Source organism: Macaca mulatta, chromosome 4, assembly GCF_049350105.2.
Source record: "Macaca mulatta isolate MMU2019108-1 chromosome 4, T2T-MMU8v2.0, whole genome shotgun sequence".
Classification (NCBI taxonomy): domain Eukaryota; kingdom Metazoa; phylum Chordata; class Mammalia; order Primates; family Cercopithecidae; genus Macaca; species Macaca mulatta.
This window is the reverse complement of record NC_133409.1, coordinates 14,766,558-14,789,810: the sequence shown is the minus strand read 5'-3', so window position 1 is coordinate 14,789,810 and position 23,253 is coordinate 14,766,558. Positions and strand designations below refer to the sequence as shown.

At 39.9% G+C, this 23,253-nt stretch overlaps 2 protein-coding genes across 4 annotated transcripts in view; one reads left to right on the top strand and one right to left on the bottom strand.

Moving 5' to 3' along the window:
- The window catches only part of FIG4 (FIG4 phosphoinositide 5-phosphatase), a 125,346-nt gene extending 106,910 nt beyond the window's left edge, over positions 1 to 18,436 (bottom strand). The window contains exon 1 of one of the 2 annotated variants that reach the window (XM_077998473.1): positions 18,165 to 18,436. Coding sequence is in view for 1 of the 2 variants with exons in the window: in NM_001172433.2 (NP_001165904.2) it covers positions 18,165 to 18,230 (66 nt within the window). In the remaining variant the exon portion in view is untranslated. 2 annotated transcript variants of the gene reach the window in all.
- A 58-nt stretch (positions 18,437 to 18,494) lies between these two features.
- AK9 (adenylate kinase 9) overlaps positions 18,495 to 23,253 on the top strand; it is a 177,972-nt gene continuing 173,213 nt past the window's right edge. For both annotated transcript variants that reach the window (XM_028847018.2, XM_077999276.1), the window contains exon 1: positions 18,495 to 19,181. The gene's annotated coding sequence lies outside the window, so the exon portion shown is untranslated. The remainder of the gene's footprint in view (positions 19,182 to 23,253) is intronic.

Below are 23,253 nucleotides of genomic sequence, written 5' to 3'. Positions count from 1 at the left end.
GAAGCATTCCCCTTGAAAACTGGCACAAAACAAGGATGTCTTCTCTCAACACTCCTATTCAACACAGTATTGCAAGTTCTGGTCAGGGCAATCAGGCAAGAGAAAGAAATAAAAGGTATCCAAATAGGAAGAGAGGAAGTCAAACTATCCCTTTTCGCAGATAACATGATTCTATTTCTAGAAAACCCAATAGTCTCAGCCCAAAGGTTCTTAAGCTGATAAACAACTTCAGTAAAGTCTAAGAACACAAAATCAACGTGCAAAAATCACTAGCATTCCTATACACCAACAACAGTCAAACTGAGAGCCAAATCAGGAACAAACTCCCATTCACAATTGTCACAAAAAAGAATAAAACACCTAGGAATACAGCTAACTATGGAGGTGAAAGATCTCTACAAGAACTACAAACCACTGCTCAAAGAAATCAGAGATGACACAAATAAATGGAAAAACATTCCATGTTCGTGGATAGGAAGAATCAATATTGTGAAAATGGCCATACTGCCCAAAGCAATTTACAGATTTGATGTTATTCCTATTAAATTACCACTGACATTTTTCACAGAACTAGAAAAAACTATATTAAAATTCATATGGAACCAATAAAGAGCCCAAATAGCCAACACAATCCTCAGCAATAAGAACAAAGCTGGAGGCATTATGCTACCCAACTTCAAACTATGCTACAGGGCTACAGAAACCAAAACAGCATAGTACTGGTACAAAAACAGATACACAGACCAATAGAACAGAATAGAGAACCCAGAAATAAGGCCACATGTCTACAACTATCTAGTCTTTGACAAACCTTACTGAAACAAGTAATGGGGAAAGGATTCCCTATTCAATAAGTGATCCTGGGAGAACTGGCTAGCCATATGCAGAAGATTGAAACCGGACTCCTTCCTTATACCACATACAAAAATTAACTCAAGATGGATTAATGTCTTAAATGTAAAACTCAAAAGTATAAAAACTCTGGAAGATAATATAGGCAATACCATTCAGGACATAGGCACAGGCAAAGATTTCATAATGAAGATCTAAAAGCTATTGCAGCAAAAGCAAAAAATGACAAATGGGATCTAATTAAACTAAAGAGCTTCTGCACAGCAAAACAAACTATCAAGAGACTAAACAGACAACTTACAGAATAGGAGAAAATTTTTGCAAACTATACATCTGACAAAGATCTAATATCCAGCATCTGTGAGGGACTTAAACAAATTTACAAGAAAAAAAACCATTAAAAAGTGGGCAAAGCACATGAAGAGACACTTTTTAAAAGAAGACATACATGCAGCCAAAAATCATATGAAAAAAATCTCTGCATCACTGATTATTAGAGAAATGCAAATCAAAACCACAATGAAAGACCATCTCACACCAGTCAGAATGGCTATTACTAAAAAGTCAAAAGAAAACAACAGATGCTGGAAAGGTTTCAGAGAAAAAGGAACACTTATACACCGTTAGTGGGAGTGTATATTAGTTGAACCATTGTGGAAGACAGTATGGCAATTCCTCTAAGACCTAAACAGAACTATCATTTGGCCCAGCAATCCCATTACTGGGTATACACCCAAAGGAATAGAAGTCGTTCTATTATAAAGACACATGCACACGTATGTTCACTGTAGTACTATTCACAATAGCAAAGACATGGATTCAACCTAAATGCCCATCAGTGATAGACTGGATAAAGAAAACATGGTACATATATACCATGGAATACTATGCAGCCATAAAAAAGTCCTTTGCAGGAACATGGGTGGAGCTGGAGGCCATTATCCTTGGCAAACGAATGCAAAAACAAAAAACCAAATACTGCATGTTCTCACTTACAAGTACATGGACACACAGAGGGAAGCAACAGACATCGGGGTCTTTTGGAGGGTAAAGGATGGGAGGAGGGAGAGGATCAGGAAAAATAACTAATGAGTACTAGGCTTAATACCTGCATGACAAAATAATCTGCACAACAAACCCCATGACACAGGTTTACCTACATAACAAACCTGCACGTGTACCCCAAACTTAAAAGTAAAAAAAAAAGAATACTGAGAATGAAAAGAATAATCAAAATATACAAAAATACTGTATTTAAATGAAAATGCTTCTAAGAAAAACTGAAATTATTCTAAAATTATATCTAAAACATAAGTACAACTTCATTAGCAAAAACAGAGATATTTTGCTTCAAAAAGTCCTTTAAAAAGTGACACTTCTTAAACATTGCAAAAATTGAGAAAACACTGCCACAATCAACTCACATTGTGCCATTTACTATTGGACATATAAGGTGTAGATACACAAAGCAACTAAATAACAAATAAGTTTTTCGATATTAAAGGCCAAAATGAAGCATGTAGACCACAGGAAATCAGTAAATCAGTGCAGGAAAGATTAATGTGATGAGAAAATGTCAGACGAGTTGAGAAAAACTCGTCTGACGAGTTGGGTCTAGAATTGAACCTTCAAGAATGGATAGAAGAGACTATAGATGAGAAAAATGTCAGACAAGTTGGGTCTAGAATTGAACCTTCAAGAATGGATAACACTTTAAAAGGTAAGATACTACTGTATATTAGAACATGAACACTTGGATATACTGTTTTAACTTTAAATCTGTAGAAATAGATGGCATTTTTACTATTAAGTATATATATATGTGTGTGATATGTGTTTATAAAGTTCTGATTTACTGATAGGTTATGAAGAGCAAAACAATCTGTTAAAAATGATAAGTTAGCCTGATCTCAAGAGGAAAACTAGTCAAGAAATTCAATCTCGCATCTCCTAGGAGAGGTACAGTCTAGATGACATTATGAGTTATAATGAGGTAGAAATAAAGAAATTATAATAAAAATTAGTACACTAAGTTGGGACATCCAGTGACAGGATTCGATGTACTGGGGGCACAGTTCGACAAGCAAACAGAAAGAGAAAGGAAGTCAAAGAATCTCAGCCAGGCTTCAGCTAATTCCTGTCCCTGACACCCTACCCACCACTGAGAGGAGAGGGGGTAACCAATCTAACAACATTCACCTAAGAAGAATGATTTGTAAACTATATGTGCTTTTTAGAACAGGGAGCCCTTCTTGAGGACTTAAAAAATGGCTTCGAGGAGAGGAAACAGCAAGTGCAAAGACCTGAAAAGGGAAGAAGCCTGGCATGTTTGTTACAGGCACAAGAATAAGCGAGCAAATGTTCGTTCACAAAGCACCTAACACAGTGACTACAGCGGTCAGCACAAAGAAGCCACTCAATAAGTGTTAGTTCCTTTTCTTTCCTTCACTTTGTGAGAAGTCAGTGAGACTATGCCATTGTATTTGAGGAAAAAGACAAATGCCAGAGGAAAACAGAGAGTTAGCCCAAAGGGAGGAAAGCATGTTCAGGACCAGAATGGACCCACAATGAGAGAATGCACCAATCTGTTAGTAGTCAGTCTATGTCCTCAGGAGGGAATAGCATGCTTTAACAGAGGTATGAACTGGATGCCATGAGAACACAGGAAAGGCACTTGACTTATCTGGGGATGGTCAGAGCAGGCTGGTGTAGTCCTGATGCTGAGTTTGGCCTTGAAGAACCTCTAAGCAGGACTTTGTGCACTGAGCCAAGACAGGGCCAGTGAACCATCCACGTCCACCTGCACCAATCCCTACTCATCACCTGTTCTCCCCAAGCACTTTTGTTTCTATCTAAACGTAGTATTTACTTCTGAAAGTCTTGTCTAAAATTATTTGGGGCTTGTCTGCCCCCTACTATAAGCACCTCAGGAGACTGGGGCTAACTCTTTAACCTCTGGATTTTAATTCCCTAGTCTAGTAGCACAATATGGTACCTCAGGCACTGGCTAAGTGTTAGGTGAAAGAACAGCTATGTACCACAGAGTAATCATTTCATTTGCTGGGTAATTTTCTAAGACATTTACACTAACCCATCTTTTCTGGGTAAGCACATAGAAAAATGGCTCTTAAGTCAACCACTCAGTAAGGAGGCACATCCTAGGTTTAAAAGAGGTAAAATCCCTAAATGAAATTCCCTAGAATTTTATTTTTTAATTTAACTTTTATTTTAGGTTTGGGGGTATGTATATGTGAAGGTTTGCTACATAGGTAAACTTGTGTTACAGGGGTTTGTTGTACAGAATTTTAATAAATCCTACGAAACCTAAAGATTAATTGCAATGGGATTATACTTTGGCAGTCTGTGATTTTAAAAACAGATATAAATCCTGACATGCTCATGGGCAAATGCATTATTGGACTTCGAAACACACACTTAGGAAGGCAGATCTGTACCTCCCATATCCAGATTCTTCCAAAGAATCCATGAATCAGACAAAGGCTAAAACCCACAGAATCTGGAAATAGATTAGAGTGGAGGGAAAGAAATGGGGAGCACTATAACTACCTGCATTCTCTCTCTTCTCAAATAGTCTAAGAATCCTAAAAATGTTTTGTGCAGAGAACAGCGACCTCACGTGGAGCCAGTTATGTGGGAAAGAAAACCCCTGCATTTCAGCGGGCCTGTTGTAGACCGCGGAATCCCTGCCTGCACTGCCCTCTGGTGGGCAGCTGACCATCCACTTTCACACCAATTTTTTAAGTGGTAACTTCCAGAAGGGCCTTGTTTCTACTTGTTCTTATTTCCTTCCTGTTGAATACATCAACTCTGTATATCCTCAGCCTTTATTACATTTAATAGTATGTCTCAAAATGGACCTCAACATTTTGGGGATTCAAAATTTCCCTAAAGTTTCCCTCCATTAAAGTTTTCTCCACTGTTGATTTTTTCCCCAATTTTTAATTTAAAAAAATTTTCAAAGACAACAGAACAGTACAACGAACACCCATATACCCTTCATTTAGATTCACCAACTGATAATATTTTGTTGCATTTGTTTTCTCCCTCCCCCACTCCTGATAGATGCTTTCTTCCTCTGAACCTCTGAAAATGAGTTGCAGGTATCATCACACATAATCATAATATTGATACAATATTACGTATGTACAATTTATATTCCAATTTTCCCCACATCTCTCTATAATATCCTCTATAGCTGGATTTTTAAAAGCCAGAATCTAATCAAGGACCATGTATTACATATCTTTATGTAAAGATATGTTACATCTTTTTAAATCTTTTAATCTAGAATAGTCCATCAGGCTTTGTTTTTCATGACTTCATCATTTTTAAAGAGCCTACTTTTTATTTATTTATTTTTTTGAGATGGAGTCTCATTCTGTCACCCAGGCTGGAGTGCAGTGGTGTGATCTTGGCTCACCAGAACCTCCGCTTCCTGGCTTCCCGGGTTCAAGCAATTCTCCTCCCTCAGCCTCCTGAGTAGCTGGGATTACAGACGTGCACCATGGCACCCAGCTACTTTTTTTTTTTTTTTTTTTTTTTGTATTTTTAGTAGAGACAGGGTTTCGCCATGTTAGCCAGGCTGGTCTCGAACTCCTGACCTCAAATGATCCACCTGTTTTGACCTCCCAAAGTGCTGGGATTACAGGCATGAGCCACCATGCAAGCCCCAAGCCCACATTTTTTTACATAAATGTTCTTGGTGTTTCTATTGATGTCACTCATTTGACCACTGACTAGTAAATGCCTCATACGTGTCAGGAACTGGGCTCAATGCCTGAGGAAAAAGATAAATTGAAGATATATTTTGGAGCTATATTACTGGTAGATGGGATCAGGAAGGAGAGTAATAGATCCAAGTACCTTTAAGCAGATAGCTAGATGATGGTGCCACTTACTGATGTCGAGATGATTGGAGAAGAAACAGGTTTGAAGGGAAACCAAGAGTTCTGTTTACAACATGCCCAGAGAGGCCAAGTGAGAACTCAGTGGGTAAAAGAGCTCAGTGGGTGCCATCAGCACGTATGCAGCATTTAAAGCCATGGGACTGGGTTAAACCTACTAGAGAGAGTACGGAGACTGAAGAGAGCCCAAAAAAGCTAGCCTGAGGAACTTCATTATTTAGAGGCTGGATATGGAGAAGGAACCAGCTGAGAAGACTGGGAGGAATGGCTGGTGAATGAGAAAACCCCAGCACGGGGCGGACTCGTCAAAGCAAAGAAAGATCATCTGGGAAAGGAGAAAGCAGTCACATTCACATCAGATGCTGCTGAGAAGTCAAGGCGATAAGAACAGAGCATCTGACGACAGGCGCTTATGAGTGGCCCTTCTGTGGGCAGTCTCAGGGACAGAGTGGGGGCAAGATGCACAACGGAGGTGTCTGAAGTGCAAAACAAGTAGAATCCTGGATAAAGATGGGGGAGTGGACACCTCTGGTCCTCCCAAACATCTTACTAAAACCATAGTAAAGTTTTTTATGTTCGTTTTTAGGCTCAAGCCCCAAGAGCAAAAGGAGGAACAAAGAAGATAAAGGGGAAAAATAAAAACCATTTGAAACTGAAAAGCATGTGTAACAAAGCTGACGCCTAAACTGGCAATGGAAAAGTCAAGAAGCAATCCGATTTACACAATAGAACCTCCAAAACGGAATTTGAGAATTTGAGGCCCCGATACCTCTGTAGTGTCAGAAGAAGATAAAAAGAAGAGAGCACAAAAAGAAGTTAGCACAGCTTCTAAAAAGAAAAAAGAAAAAAAAAAAAAACAAGCATCAAACTAAAGACCTCGAGCAGAATAACATTAGAAGCTCTCAGCAACAATGCTGGAAGGTGGAAGAGAATGACATAAGGCCTTCAAAATTCTAAAGGAAAATTCATTCCAATTCTTAATTCAATATTTATTTTGTCAATCAAACCTGAGGGTGGCATAGGACATTTTTAGACATGCATGGGCTTTAAAAAAAAAAAAAAAAAATGACCTTTCCATGAACCCTTTCTCATGAAGTAATTAAAGGAAGTACTCTACCAAAACGAGGTCATAATCAAGAAACAGGAAATTATGGGATCTAGGAAAACAGGGAAACTGTCACAGACAGTATGATATAGGGTAACGGTGAAGGGAAACCACAGGATGGCAGCTGTAGTGCAGGCCTTGGGAGCATCCAGTCCGGACTAAAGCCATTGCTTCAAGATGAAACCCAGAAGAATACTTAAGGGGTGTGAATGTGTTGAGACATTTATACATCTAGGGGAAAGTCAGGGTTCAATTTATTACAAATTTGTAGTAAGAACTAGGGATTGAAAGAAGACGGAAAAGTCATCTCAAGTACTGGCAGAGTCTGAAGAAGCAAAAGGCCCCCTAGTTCAAATGGTAGAGGGAAAGGAGATAAATAAAATATCCAAGAAGAACAGGGAAGGAAAGGGAGCAGTAATTGGAGCACACAGGATTTCCATAGACCAGGCATGCCTCAGCCGGACTCCCTAAATGTACATATACATGCAAGTAGGTGCCTACAAATCAACATCACTGGGGAAAAGGTTTGTGTGTTTGTAGATACGCTGGGGCTTGGGATTTGGCAGGAGTTCGGGTGGAGAATTAGGATACCAAAAAAAGCTACATTGAAATAATACCTGTTAAGATAGAAGATGAGCTAAGCTGGCTCTCTTCTGAAAGTAAAGTGTCATTGTTCAAGCAAAAGCTTAAAATTTCAATATAGCTTTAACAGAGGTGACTTGGTATAAAGATGAGTATTTCTAAAATATATATGTGAAATCCACAATGGAATACAATAGGTAATCCACTTAACGGGCAATTCAGTATCTACTAACATTATCTACTTTTATAATGACAGGCTAATTAATCACTCACTTTTCATCTGAGGGAGGAAAATCAGCCTTCTTGAAAGAAATTTTAGGTTGTATGACAGCTTCAATTCATGTTAAACTTCACTTGAACTTTCAGATTAAATGTATTATTTGTAAAGAGCACCATGAAGTTGCTTCTCCCAATCTAACAGTATTGCAAGCCTGCCTTCTCACTTAGTCCAGTAATCCCAGTAACTGGGTAATGCAGCCCAGAAGGGGGAAGTGAATCTCAAGAGAGGTCTGCAAGTCTATCCATTAGAGCTTCAGGGCTTTACTCTGGGGAAGCTTCAAATCCTCTGTAGAAGCAAGAAGAATGTCATCTCCAACCACACATTCTACACCAGTTATTAATATAATCGCTGTTTCTCTCACTTTATATACTTTGGTTTCCTTTTCCAATCCTTAGTCAACTACACCCTATATTGCTCTCTCCCATTCCCTGATTACACAAATCAAGGCTAATTAAGAAAGGTGCATTTCCTCGCCATGTGGTTCTTGTTTTATTCTACTTTCTGTGATGGGGGTGGGAGGGAGCTTCCTTAAATCCTTTCGGAACAAGGCAGACAATAAATGCATACATGTACACTAACAATCTTGAACAAGTAAGAGTAAAGATTATCCTAACAACTTTCATCTCCCCACCCTCTGCAAAACAGACACATGCAGACACATGCAGACCTAGTTCTGTTTAGCTACCAATTTTAACATCAACCATTATGTGTTCATTTCTTTGTTATGAAATGGTCACTTATTGTGATGCTAAGATCCCTATGCCATCACATATTAAGCAAGGGCACCTTCTTGTAAAGGCAAACTGCAGTTTCACCCAGGATAACTTCAGGTTGCTAAATCTCTGCTGGAAACTCCTAGTTGCACTGGGCTGTATGACTGTTAGCGCTGCGTTAGGCCTGGGCCACAGGGCATATTAGGGACCAGGGCAGAGTCACAAGAGCTAAGGAGCATATTGAAGGTGCTGGGTGCCAAAGAGAATAGGTAAGTCTGGGAAAGGGTCAACCCTCACAAGCTGGAACTACACTTCCTGCATGTCATCTGCCAACACAGCTCCCTCTCCTCTCCAGATACTCCTCAAAATCCACCTCTATACACAGAGAACAATAATGACCTGAATTTCACCTGCAGAGCAAGTCTACCCAATTATCTTTCTAAATGAAGGCTCAGGACAAGAGACAGCCCATCTTGTCCACTGTCTCTTTTGCTCATTAATGTGTCTCCTAATTCCTTCATAACCAATTAAAGGTAGAGTGTCCCTTATCTAAAAATGCTTGGAACCAGAAGTGAATCAGATTTTGTATTTTCTTAGATTTTTAAAATATACATAATGAGCTATCCTGGGGATGGGACCCAATCTAAACATAACAATTTATGTTTCATATACACCTTAGAGACATAGCCTAAAGGCTATGTCTTAAATACAATGTCTTAAATAATTTTGTGCATGAAACAAAGTTTGCATACACTGAACCATCAGAAAGCAAAGATGTCACTCGCTCAGCCACCCATGTGGACATTCCATAGTTGTTGGCATTACCACTTGTGGTGTCATGTCGTGTCCAAAAAAATTTTGGATTTTGGAGCATTTCAGATTTCATATTTTCAAATTAGGGATACTCAACCCATAATACACCCCCATCAACCAAAACAAGAATGCCCATTTCTTTCAAACACTTCCCAGCAACGGCTTTGGCAAATCTTTGCCATTCTAATAGGGGAAAAAAGGGAATCTATTTTCATTTTATTGCTTTAATTACTTGCAAGTTGAGTATCTTTTCATATTCAAACTTCTTTTTAGTGAGCTACTTGTTTATATCCTTGTCCTTTTTATTGGGTGTTTTATTTTTCAGACTGATTTTATAAGATATTTTTGCACGTAAGGATATACTGCTTTATCTGTTGTCCAGGTTACCAAGACTTTCACCATCTGTCATTAATCTTTTGACTACTTTTAAATTTACATTGATAGTTTTAAATGTTTTATATTAGAAAAGAAAAAAATTAAGTCAATGGTATAAATTTCTATCTTATGAAGCTAGAGAAAGATGAACTGATTGCTATGGTCTAAATGTTTATGTCCTCCCAAACATTTAAAATTCGTATGTTGAAACCTAATCCTTTCTGCAACAGTATTCAGAAGTGGAACTTTTTGGAAGTGATTCAATCCTGAGAGCAGAGCCCTCCTGAATGGGGATAGTGCACTTATGAAACAGGCCCGATGAAGCCTTATTTGCTTCTTCCATCGTGTGTGGACACAGCAGGTCCTCACCAGACACTCAGTCTGCCAGTGCCTTGATCTTGGACTTACCAGCCTCCAAACTGTGAGAATCAAATGTTCATTGTTTATAAGCCACCTAGTTGATGGTATTTTGTTATAGCAGCCTGAACAGAATAAGACACTGATTAATCCAAAATGCACATGAGAGTCCAGGCACAGTGGCTCACGCCTGTAATCCCAGCACTTTGGGAGGCTGAGGCAGGCAAATCACTTGAAGTCAGGAGTTCCAGACCAGCCTAGCCAACATGGTGAAATCCTGTCGCTACCAAAAATAGAAAAAATTAGCCAGGCATGGTGGCGTGGGCCTGTAGTCCCAGTGACTGGGGAGGCTACGGTAGGAGAATGGCTTGAACCCAGGAGGCAGAGGCTGCAGTGAGCCAAGATCGAGCCACTGCACTCCAGCCTGGGTGACAGAGCAAAACTCCATCTCAAAAAGAAAAAAAAAAAAAATGCATATGAGGAAAAAAAATAAGCCTAAGAGCAGAAATTAATTAACCAGAAAATACACAATAGAGAAAATTAACCAAGTCAAAAGTTTATTCTTTCAAATCCCTAGCAAGATGAATCAAGGGAAAACGGAAGAGAACACAAAACACCAATGTCAGAAATAAAAGTGAGAATTTTACTACGAATCCTATAGACATCAAAAGGATTATAAGGGAATATTATGGGCAACTTAATGCCAATAAATTCAATAACTAAGATAAAATGAACAAATTCCTGGAAAAACATAATTTATCGAAACTGATTCTAGGTCCGCTGAAAATCTGTATAGCCCTATATCTGTTATGGAAAATGATTGATATCATTATCAAAATTCACCCCACAAAGCAACTCTATCCACAAAACTTTCACTGGCGAATCCTAGCAAACATTGAAAAACAGAAGCAATACCAATCACGTTATCACTTTCAGAAAATGAACTTTTTTTTTTTTTTTTTTTTTTTTTTTGAGACGGAGTCTCGCTCTGTCGCCCAGGCTGGAAGGCAGTGGCCGGATCTCAGCTCACTGCAAGCTCCACCTCCCGGTTTTACGCCATTCTCCTGCCTCAGCCTCCCGAGTAGCTGAGACTACAGGCGCCCGCCACCTCGCCCAGCTAGATTTTTTTTTTTGTATTTTTTAGTAGAGACGGGGTTTCACCGTGTTAGCCAGGACGGTCTTGATCTCCTGACCTCGTGATCCGCCTGTCTCGGCCTGAAAATGAACACTTTTTAACTCATTTTATGAAGTTGGAGTTATCCTGATACCAAAATCAGACAAAGACATTAAGAAAATGATAGACCAATATCCTGAATATATTAATAAAAGCAAAAATCCTTAACAAAATATTAGCATATAGAATCTAGCAATATATAAAAACAGTAATAAACCATGATCAAGTAGAGTATACCTCCAAAATCCAAGGTTTAACATTTGAAAGTGAATTAATGTAATTGGCCATGATATGCAAATAGAGAAAATGTCATGTGCAGATGTGGAAAAAACATTTGACAAAATTCAATATCCATTCATGATTTTATTATAAAGCCTCATCAGACCAAAGCAAGAAATATTCCTCAATCTGAAAAAGGGTATCTAACCAATAGCTTACATCATACTCAATAGTGAAAGACCGAATACTTTCCCTCTAAGATAAAAAACAAGACAAGAATGTCTGTTCTGGTCACTTCTATTCAACTTTGTACTAGAGGTCCTGGTCAGGGCCGTAGGTCAAAAAAAAGAAATAAATGGCGAAAAAAATGGTTAAAAAAAAACGATGGGGAAGCAAAAAGTGTTCCTCTTTCTAGATTACATAATTTCAATTATCCCAAATTGGTCTACAGATTCCATAAAATCCAAATCATAATCCCAACAAGCTTTTTTGACAAGCCCACTGTAAAATTCACGTGGAAACACAAAGGTATAGAATAGTCATAATAATTTGGGAAAAGAATAAAGCTGGAAAACTTCCTGATATTAAGACTTACTATAAAACTACAATTATCAAGACAAGTTGGTAATGACATTTAAAAAATTAAAAAAATTAATCAAAGGAAAGAGTTTAAGAAAAGATCCACATTTATTCAGTCAACTAATTTTTTCAAAGGATGCCAAAGAAATTTAATAAAGGATAGGCTTTTTTACAAACGATACGGGACAACTGAGGTACAGACAAAAGTCAACTTTAATCTCTGCAGCCTCCAATAACTCCTAATGATTACTGTCTCTTGGCATTCATGTCCTTCATATGGTCCCCTCCCACCCTGAACAGGGCTAACCTGTGTTAAGAATATTGTAGAAATGATAGAGTGTGACTTCTGAGGCTCAGTCACAAAAGACACTGCAGTTTCCTCCTTGTTTCTCTTGTATAACTCTCTCTGGATGAAGCAGGCTACCGCATTGTAAGGACAGACACTCAAGAAGTCCTGTGGAAATGTCCATGATGCAAGAAGGCAAAGTTCCTTGTCAACAGTCAGCTCAACTTGTCAGGCACGTGAGTTAGCCATTTTGGAAGTAAATCTGCCATTTCTTTCAAGCCTTCAGATGACTGCAACCCAGTTGAATCTTGACTGCAACTTCATGAGACCCTGAGCCAGAATCACTCAGCTAAGTCACTCCCAAAATCCTGATCTACTGAATCATACATTTTTCCCTTTTTGAGGTAAAATGTAATAATTGTACATATGAAACACAGAGTGATATTTCAACACATGCATACATTGCATAATGATCAAATCAGGGTAATTAGTATATCCATCACCTCAAACATCTATCATTTCTTTGCATTGGGATCACTCAAAATCCTTTCTTCTAGCTACGTGAAAATGTATGATAAATTATTTATCTATAGTCTGCCTACAGTGCTATAAAACACTAGAGCTTATTCCTCCTATGTAGCTGTTATTTTATATCTGTTAACCCTCCCTCCCTATCATTCCCTCTTTCCTACCCTTCCTACCCTCGAATAACCACAATTCTCCTCTCTGCTTCTATAAGCTCAACATTGTTTTTTAGCTCCCACATATGAGTGAGAACATTTTTCTATGCCTGCCTTATTTCATGTAACATAATGTCCTCCACACTCATCCATATTTGCTGTGAATGACAGAAATTCATTTTTTCGTGACTGAATAGTATTCCATTGTGTGTATATATACCAGATTTTTTAATCCACTCACCTGTTGATGGACATTTAGGCTGATTACACATCTTAACTATTGTGAATAGTGCTGCAATAAACATGGAGGTGCTGATATCTCTTTGACATACTGATTTCCTTTCTTTTGAATATATAAGGGGACTCGATAAAGTTCATGGAAAATGCATATTACAAAAAAGCTATGGATTTCAAAAAATTTTTGCACCAAAATAAACTGATACTAACTTGCTATAACATGTCTGAACAGGATCTAGTTGGAAGTACTAGGAAGGGTAAGAGATCGGTTTGAAAAGAGCCCATCAGAGCAACATGAATTCTGCTAAAATTGAAACAAGAACAAACATCAAGTCTATGGTAAAACTTGGGTGGAAGAATGGTGAAATCATTGATGCTTATTAAAAGTTTACGGGGACAATGCCCCAAAGAAATATGCAGTTTACAAATAAATAACTTTAAGAAGGGATGAGATGACGTTGAAGATGAAGCCCACAGCAGCAGACCATCCATGTAAATTTTTCAAGAAAAAAATTCATCTTGTTTGTTCCTTGATTAAAGAGAACAGATGATTAACAGCAGAAATAGGAGCCAACACCATAGACATCTCAATTGGTACAACTGACACAATTCTGCCTGAAAATTTAAAGTTGAGCACACTTTCCATTTGACGGCTCCCAACACTGTTTCACCCAGATCAGCTGCAGACAAGAGCAGAGCCTTCTATAGAAATTTTAAACAAGTGAGATCAAGATCCTGAAGCATTTCTTCGAAGAACTGTATTAAACATGGCTTTACCAGTATGATCCTAAAGTCAAAGCACAGTCAAAGCAATAGCTACCAACAGATGGCAGTGATCCAATTAAAGCAAAGCAGACCAGCCAAGAGGAAAGGTCATGGCAACATCTGTGTATGTGTGTGTGTACTCACTGCATTTTGCTCGTTGACTTTCTGGAAAGCTAAAGAACGGTATCTGCTTATTATGACAGTGTTTTGAGAGAGTCAGCCAACACTTCAGGAGAAAAATACCCAGGAAGCTCCATCACAGAGTCTTTCTCCACCTCAACAATGCTCCTGCTCATTCCTCTCATCAAACATGGGAATTTTGCAAGAGTTTCAATGGAAAATAATTAGGCCTCTGCCTTACAGTTCCAATTTTGCTCCTTCTGACTTCTTTTTGTTTTCTCATCTTAAAAAAAAAAATCCTTAAAGGGCACCTATTTTTCTTTAGTTAACAAAGTAAAAAAGACTGCACCAACATGGTTAAATTCCCAGGACCCTCAGATCTTTATGGATGAATTAAATGGCTGGTATCATTAGTTACAAAAATGTCTTGACCTTGATGGAAATTAGCTTGAGAAATAAAGTTTACATTTGTTATTTTTATCTTTTAATTCCATTTTCCCATGAACTTTTTGAAATCCCCTCATATACACACCCAGTAATGGGATTGCCAGATTTTTTGTTTTTTGAGGAACCTCCATACTGTTTTCTATAATGGCTATACTAATTTACATTACCACCAATACTGTATAAGAATTCCCTTTCTCCATATCCTCACCAGCATTTGGTAATTTTTGTCCTCTTGAAAATAGCCATTTTAACTGAGGTGACACGGTATCTCATTGTGGTTTTAATTTGCATTTCCCTGATAATTAGTGACCTTGAGTAATTTTTCATATACCTGTTGGTCATTTGTATATCTTCTTTTGAGAAATGTCTACTTAGATCCCTGCTCATTTTAATTGGATTATCTGGGGGTATTTGCTGTTGAGTTGTTGAATTCCTTGTATATTCTGGATATTAGTCCCTTCTTGGATGAAGAGTTTGCAAATATTTTCTCCATTCTATAGGTTGCCTCTTCACTCTGTTGATTGTTTCTTTTGCTGTGCAGCTTTTCAGATTGATATAGTCCCATTTGTCTATTTTTGCTTTTGTTCCCTGTGCTTTTAAAGTCTTACTCATAAAATCTTTGCCTAGACCAATATCCTGAAGCATTTCCCGTATGTTTTCTTCTGGTAGTTTTACAGTTTGGGGTCTTGCACTTAAGCCTTTAATCCATTTTAAGTTGATCTGTGGATATGGCAAGAGAGAAGGGCCTTATTTCATTCTTCTGCACATGGATATCCAGTTTTCTCAACACCATTTATTGAAGAGACTGTCCTTTCCCCAATATACATTCTTAACACATGCACCACACCTTATGCCTAGTGTTCCATTATTGGAACTTGTGGGACTTATTTATATCCTACTGCTCAAGGTCATGGCAAAGGTCTGATTTTTCACACAAAAAAATTTGCAACCTCCAGCATAAATGGGTTAAGTAACACTGCCTTAAATTATCTTTGCCTCATTTTTTTTCTTTACCAAATATTATATATAGTAGTAGTAGTAACAGTGTGATCTCTTAGAGGTCTTATGAAGATCAAATAATAAAATATATGTAGAATATTTTGAGCTACTATTCTCATTATTACAACCTACTACAGTTTTTTTAAATTCATGGCATTTATATTATAAAATTTTATGCCTTTTTCTTATTTATTTATATTTTGGGCTTATTACTAAAAACAAAAGAAAACAAAACCTTTCTGCTTATATATTTAAATTTTAAAAAAAAGTTATTTAACTAACAACAAAACCAAGACTCAGTGATTCAATGCAGCAGATATTTTCAAGGGTGGTTGCCCAGCCCCAACCATTTGCTGAAACAAAGAGGATGATTCCACAGCTAAATCATTCCTGCCAGACCCTCCCTGGCCATGAATGATTTGTCCACTCAGGGGATGATACCCAATCATAGTTGAGTCAATCAGATACTTTCTCCCAGCACCTACACTATTTTTGGTAGTGCTCTGAGAGGGTTCTCAAACCTGTTATCTCTTTCCTGCTTTTCCAGAAGCTGAAGAGTTAGGATCTGCCAATGATACCATGCAACGGCTCCCCTAGCATCCCTCTGATAAATTTACCTTTTGTCTCTAAGCTGGCCAGAGTTCATTTCCATTACTTAGGCGGTTGAGAGGGGTCACAGCTGAGTTCTAGAACACACCTCTGTCTGTTTGTGTTAGAGCTCCTTAATCCACATCTATTGAGAGTCTACTGTTTGCAAGCCATGACCAGATATGTGCTGTGAGGATTAGCAAGGCTTTGACAGGAAAAGAGGGGGTGTGGCATTATGAGAATGGAGAACAGCAGAAAAACACAGGGTAGATACAAGGAACTGAAAGCAATACAGTTTTACTGCAGAATAAGGCATGTGAAGGCACATGGTTGATCCTCAATAAATGTTTCATGAATTGATATTAAATTAGATGTAAAACTAGATAGACAAGTTGAGGATAAAGAACACATGGCTTTGAATGCCAACCTAAGGGATTCAGAGTTTACTCTCCTCAGAATTGGGACTACTGAAGACTTCTGAGCAGAAGAGCCCTATAATATGAATTGTGCTTTCTGAACACTAATATCTCACGCAGTCCTCATGAGTGATTAGCTTTTTAATGAGCTGAAATTTGCGTTTTATTTATGGCCAGATGCGGCAGCTCACGCCTGTAATCCCAACACTTTGGGAGGCCGAAGCCAGGCATTTTAGATCAGCCCGGCGAACATGGAGAATCCCTGTCTTCTACTAAAAACACAAGAATTAGCTGGTCATGGTGGCACATGCCTGTAACCCTAGCTTCTTGGGAGGCTGGGGTGGGAGAATTGCTTGAACCTAGGAAGCAGAGGTTGCAGTGAGTGAGCCGAGATAGCACCATTGCACTCCAGCCTGGGTGACAGAGCAAGACTCTTATCTCAAACGGAAAAAAAAAGTTATTTATGTTTCTAACTGGGAACATCTAGCAGCACATTTTACAAAAAAATAGGTTTCATTTCAACGTCAAATGATACTTCTTTATGACTCTCATTAAAGAACTGAAAATACTTGCAAATACAGTATATTTGATAATTTCATCTTCTGATCTAGATCTAATCAAAGTTGTCAGCAAAATTAATTTAAGGTCAACAATTCTCTACTCATGTTAACCCGAGGGAGAGGTTATTGTGCTATTAGGACTATGTTATAACTGAGAAACTGTCAACTGCCTTCTCGTACTCCTCTAATGGAGACAACCCAAGTTTCAGAGAAACAGTTTATAAAGCACTCTATAACACAGTGAAGAGCATTATGCAAATATCTGGCATATGCAATCTTGTCAGCACGAAATGGGTAATTTAAACACAGTCCCTAATATCACTGTGGCACCCCAATTTAGAGAGCTATACTGTACCAACTTTGCTTTCCACCCACAGAAAGGACCAAGTATGAAGTTCTATAAACACCATTCTCCCTTAATTGAGGAACTAGTAATTGAAATACATACAAACTGATCGGCTTATTCACTATTTACATGGCCATTCAAAGTAATAAAATTTTAAAAGTAAATCTTATGTTGAAAAAAGTCAAGTGAAAAGCAAGATGTTATCCAACCAAATTAGATGTCTTTAAACAAAGTAAGTCTTTCCTTTCAAATAAGAAAGAGAACCAAAAAATTCAGCAATAGAAGTGTAATTCACATCAATCGCAGTGATGGTATACCATGGAATAGGAAAAAACAAGTTACGAGCCATAGTTCAAATTTTTTCACACCCCTGCCTGTACTGTAACTTGTGAACTCTAGAACTTTAACACTTTCTGAAAGCTGAAAAGAATCCAGTAACTCGTACAGAGAACCTCATGAACAGTTCCTGAGGTACCACAAGCACCTGTTTCCAGCATGTTCCAGCCATGGACTGTAAGTGGACCTGCAAATGCTGCAATATCCAGGGTACCAAAATAGGGGAAAGGCGCCCAGGCACAGTCCAAGGGAGCTAGCTTACCTCAAGGCTGTGTTTGACAGGGATTTGGGAACTGGAGAGGAAGGAGGAGGAGGCAGGGTACAGCCTCTGCCCTACGGCCCCACACCCACCGGCAGACATCCATCCTCCCGCACCTCCCCCCCGCCCCCCTGCGGCGAGGGGTACTCACAGCTCTAGTCTCATACAGAACCAGCTTCTGGACCGAGCTGATAATGGGGGCGGCGGCCGAGGGCATAGCAGCTGCAAATGTGGGTCCCACAACAGGGCACGAACCGCCGGACCGCCCCAGGAGACTCGGCGAGAAAACTCCTCAGACCCTGGACATCAAGCCCAGCCAGGAACAACACCGCCTGGGCACTAAACCTATAGATGACCAGGTGTTTCCGGATTCCTGCGCCCCGCTTCCAAGCAAGCTCCGCCCCTCACGGCAGGAGCGGGGCTGGAGGACGTATCATAGAGAGGTCGGATAGAGGCTCCCGGGACCTGCGTGCTGCCAAGAGAGGAAGCGAAGGGCGCCATCTTTGGTAAGGACAGGAGGAAAACGTGGGCGGAGAAAAAGTCGACGGATTAGTAGAGTCTATTTATCTCCTCCCTCTCTTTGGAAAAAAGAGGAAGGTTTGGGATTGGGTAACTTCTTTTGAAAAGGATTCTCCGAGTTGCAGGATAGATCGTTGTGTTTTCCCTGCCCGCTGCTGAAAGCCGGCCCTCTGACAGTCCTTCACTGAGTATCAGTTTTCCCCTCACCTCTAATCCATGTTGTGCCTACGCTGTGTGGCCCAAGGAATTGTTTTAAAATCACCTAAAGCTGGAAAGTGTGGCTTTGCCACACGTTTGTGCCTGAGACTAGCCACTTGAAGTTTTCGACAGAGACTCTAGCGCAGTGTGGCGGAGCCGCGCTGGAAAGGAGGTTTCTTCATTTCGTGTGTGCTACATAAATGGACATGCGTGTACCCCCCTTCCATAGTTGTGAAAATGAGTGCATTAGAAATATGAATGCCAAATTAGGTACAAAAGTGACTATTTCGAATTGGAACAGAAATGACAGTGAACTACAGCCCCGCCTCCCGAGGCCCCGCCCTCCAAGCCGCCGGTGCGCGGCGGCCCGAGGTCTCCCCGGCAACCTCCCAACAGCCCGGCGGAGCCAGTGGAGGCGGTTGCTGACCTGAGGAGGGTCCGCTGCGGCCAGGTAAGGAGGCTTCCCGCGGCCGGCTGGGTCGTGGTCCGCCCCAGAGGCACCTTGGTATCTGTTGCACGGAACCCTGCCTCCTGCGGGGACCCCCGACCAGCTCCTTTTCTTGCAAAACGGTCTTTGTAAATTCACTTTTTAAAACCACGTCTCCTTTCAACGACTAAAGTATTTATTCCACAAATATTTACTGAACACCTACTGCAAGAGTATAAGATGTAGGGGAGAGGCCGCTCTCCTAACTTAGGCGGCAATGCTAGGTTTTCCCAGGAAACCTCTAAACCTCAGAATCCTCCGCTAGAGGGCTTCTCAACAACCCTAAGTGTAAGGAAGCTTTTTAAAAAAATTACAGAATTATAGCATACACAGATAACATTCATGTAATACGAAAGATCATATTGTAAATTAAAACTTGAGAAATTAAAAAAAGTTAAAGAAATACTTAATTATATGTTATTTTGCGCTTTTCCCCCCCTGTAGTTTGGTACTCCTTTTATTAAGAACTAGAAAGATGGCCGTGTCCGTTCTGGCATTTTGAACTTGGATCTTTTAGCTGGGAAAAATAATTAGCTGCGTTCTGTTTCATAATGAAACCAACTCTTCTGAATATTAGTTAAATATTTGCACAGTGTTTTTATGTAGGATAGCAGCTCTTAAAATACCTTAAGGTTTCTAGTTTTCGATTATTATGGTTTAGCACTTCCATTTTAACTTTGTCTTAATTTCTTTCACCCAGGATCAGATCCGAAGACAAAACTTTGAGGGAAGGTTGTTTATACGAGACGTAATCCCAGGAAACAGCAGCAGGGAGGGGAAGAAAACTAATAAAGGGAATATTACCAAAGAAGTTTCTTTGTGGGCTGAATTCTCTAGGGAATACTGGGAGGCATGTCTCAGTTATCCCCTCTTAAGGGGCAAGGAAGCTGGAGTATTTATTCGCTAACTCCCATCAGTTATTGGATGAAGCCTGATACGGCAGAACATTGATTCCCTAGAACTTCCAGTCTACCCTATGTTCAGGGAGAGTAGGTTCTGGCAGCTGGAGAGAGCCCATAGGCAAAAAGTCGCACATGCTGACATTTTGGAAGTTGGGCTGGTCGTGCATAGAAAAGATGTATGTCAAGTGGGTATGGGGAAGGCACTAATAGCAGCTGCTACATTCCACCCTTTGCAGCACTCATGTCCACTCTTCCTCCACATCAAGTTCACCCCATCCCGCCCTAATTCTTTAAGGTAGTGGCTAGTCTCAGTTTTTAAAAGAAAAGAACTTACACAAAAAAGATGAATGGGACAAACTGCAGAATCCTTTACTGCAATTAATCCAAGGTCTGTAATTGATCATCTCCTTCCTCTACCATCATTCTAGATTTTCCTTTCTCTTGGCCAACACTTCTGCTGGTCTGTTGTTTGCCCAGTAGGATAACGAGCTTTCATTCCTGAGGAGTGTAAACCCTTGGTTACTGTGTCATTGTCAGGTTTTGGTTGCTGCAATTACCCATTCACTGGACGTGAAAGCATCAAGAGCTGTCTCAGAGAATCCCCTGAGTTCAAGAAATGCATCCCCTATCCCACCTATCTAGCAGTTTGTGGCCATACCACCCTGAGCACCCCCAATCTCATCCAATTTTATAGCAGCAACCCTATCTCCATCTGCCAGTGCAATAACTTACGGGCTTGTGGAGTCAAAAATGACCAGCAGTAGTTTTAAGATTTAACGAAACCTTTACTGGGTCCCCTGATAGAACCGTCTTTCCACTCCACCAGACCCAGGACCTCTTGTTCACAAGCGAGGTGCAAATTCCCCAAGTCAGTCACTGAGAGTATTAGTGAGAGCGGTCACTCCTGCTTCCAGCCCTTGATTCAAAGCATATTCCTCATCTTGAAGTACATTGTCTCAAATCCCGCACAATCCCAGGCTAGCACCTTAGCTGTGCCTTTAAGAGGCCATTCCAACATTCTGTCAAACCAGCAGCTTCTAGGTGAAGTGGTAGGTAAAAAGGGTCCTCCGATCCAAGGCAATATTATATGAGATTTCATGAAGATAAATGAGACATACTCTAAACCTTTAGATAGTGGTGCTGGCCAAGGCACTGCAGGTAGGAAAAACAAGCCCATATTAGGAGCACTTGTCACTTGCCCCTTCAGAGGTGAAGGGGTCTTGTGTAATCAATTTGTTACCAAATGAATGTTTTGTCTCCTAAAGGGATTGTACCATAGTGAGGGCTCAATATGAACAGGTCTCAATTTGTAATCAATTTGTCACTGAATGAATGTTTTGTCTCCTAAAGGGGTTGTACCATATTGAGGGCTTAATATGAACAGGTCTCTGCCATGAACAGGTACAACATTCAGCAGCAGTAGTGTAGCTAAACCAGCCTGGTGAAAGGGGGCCTTGTTATGAGCCCATGCCTAGCCTTCATCACCTTCATCCCCACCACCATGCCTACTTCATTTACGAACCCATTGTGCAATCATTGAGGTGACCAGAAGCAAAGATTGGCTTGTGTCTACTGGATAAATTATCCTATCCACCTGGTTTTTTCAGTGCCTCTTCTGAGGTGGATGCTTTCTGAGATACAAATATCTATGTATTTAACATCCACTAATATTAGTTTTCTCTGCTGCATAGCGAATTACCACAAATTTAGCAGCTTAAAACACACATTTGTGATTGCAAGGTTTCCACGGCCAGGGGCCCTGGCATCACTCATCTGGGTCCTCTGCTCAGGGTTTCACAAGGCTGCAATCTGGTGTTGGCTGAGACAGCTTTCCATGTCACCCACTAAATGGGTCAAAACAGTATTCTTAAGTGTGCTTCATGCTCTCTTTGAAAACTAAAGAGGCCTACAAAATACTGTGCCTCTTTTTTAGAGGTTGAAGGTACAAGGTACAGTAACTCATCCTTTACCTTGGACAGAATGTCCTGGATCACTGGCCTTTTAAAACTTTACCGAAGTAATAAGACCTTCAAACTTTGTAGGTTTATCTCTCACTTTATACTGCTTATGTGTCTTTATAAGAGGATCCGGGACACTTGCCACTTCCTGCTCACTAGGTCTGATATTGTCAACATTGTGGATCAAGACCCCTTTATACTATATTGTCTCAAACAGCAGGAGAGTCCGTGGGTAAGACTGGATGTTTGCTGACACTGCTCTAAGTGAATACAAATTGCTTCCGATCCTTTCTTCATGGGGATTGAAAAGAAGACTCACATTGCCAGATCATCAGCTGCATAAAAAATACAAGATACTGTGTCTATCTAGTAAAGATCTCATCCTTACAGCAGTTGCAACTGAGACTACCAGCTTGTTAAATTTGCAGAAGTCTACCCTCATCTGTTGTGCTCTAGCTTCTATAAAAGCAAGATTGGAGCAATAAGCAGGATTATACATCTTTTAAATTGTTCGTATCACTCTTCATTCAGAATGATTTACTCTTGGTTATCTTGCCCAGGGGTAGAGGACCCAGTATGCAATGTCATGAGCTTCCACTTGGCCTTTTCTTTTTCTTATTATTATACTTTAAGTTCTGGGGCACATGTGCAGAATGTGCAGTTTTGTTACGTAGGTACACACGTGGTTTGTGTGCCATGGTGGTTTGCTGCACCCATCAACCCGTCACCTACATTAGGTATTTCTCCTAATGTTATCCCTCCTATAGCCCCCCCCACCCCCTGACAGGCCCTGGTGTGTGATGTTCCCCTCCCTACATCCGTGTGTTCTCATTTTTCAACCCCCACTTATGAGTGAGAACATGCGGTGTGTTTGGTTTTCTGTTCTTGTGATAGTTTGCTAAGAATGATGGTTTCCAGCTTCATCCATGTCCCTGCAAAGGACATGAACTCGTCCTTTTTTGTGGCTGCATAGTATTCCATGGTGTATATGTGCCACATTTTCTTTATCCAGTCTATTATTGATGGACATTTAGGTTGGTTCCAAGTCTTTTCTGTTGTAAATAGTGCTACAGTAAACATATGTGTGCATGTGTCTTTAGAGTAGAATGATTTATGATCCTTTGGGTATACCCAGTAATGGGATCACTGGGTCAAATGGTATTTCTGGTTCTAGAT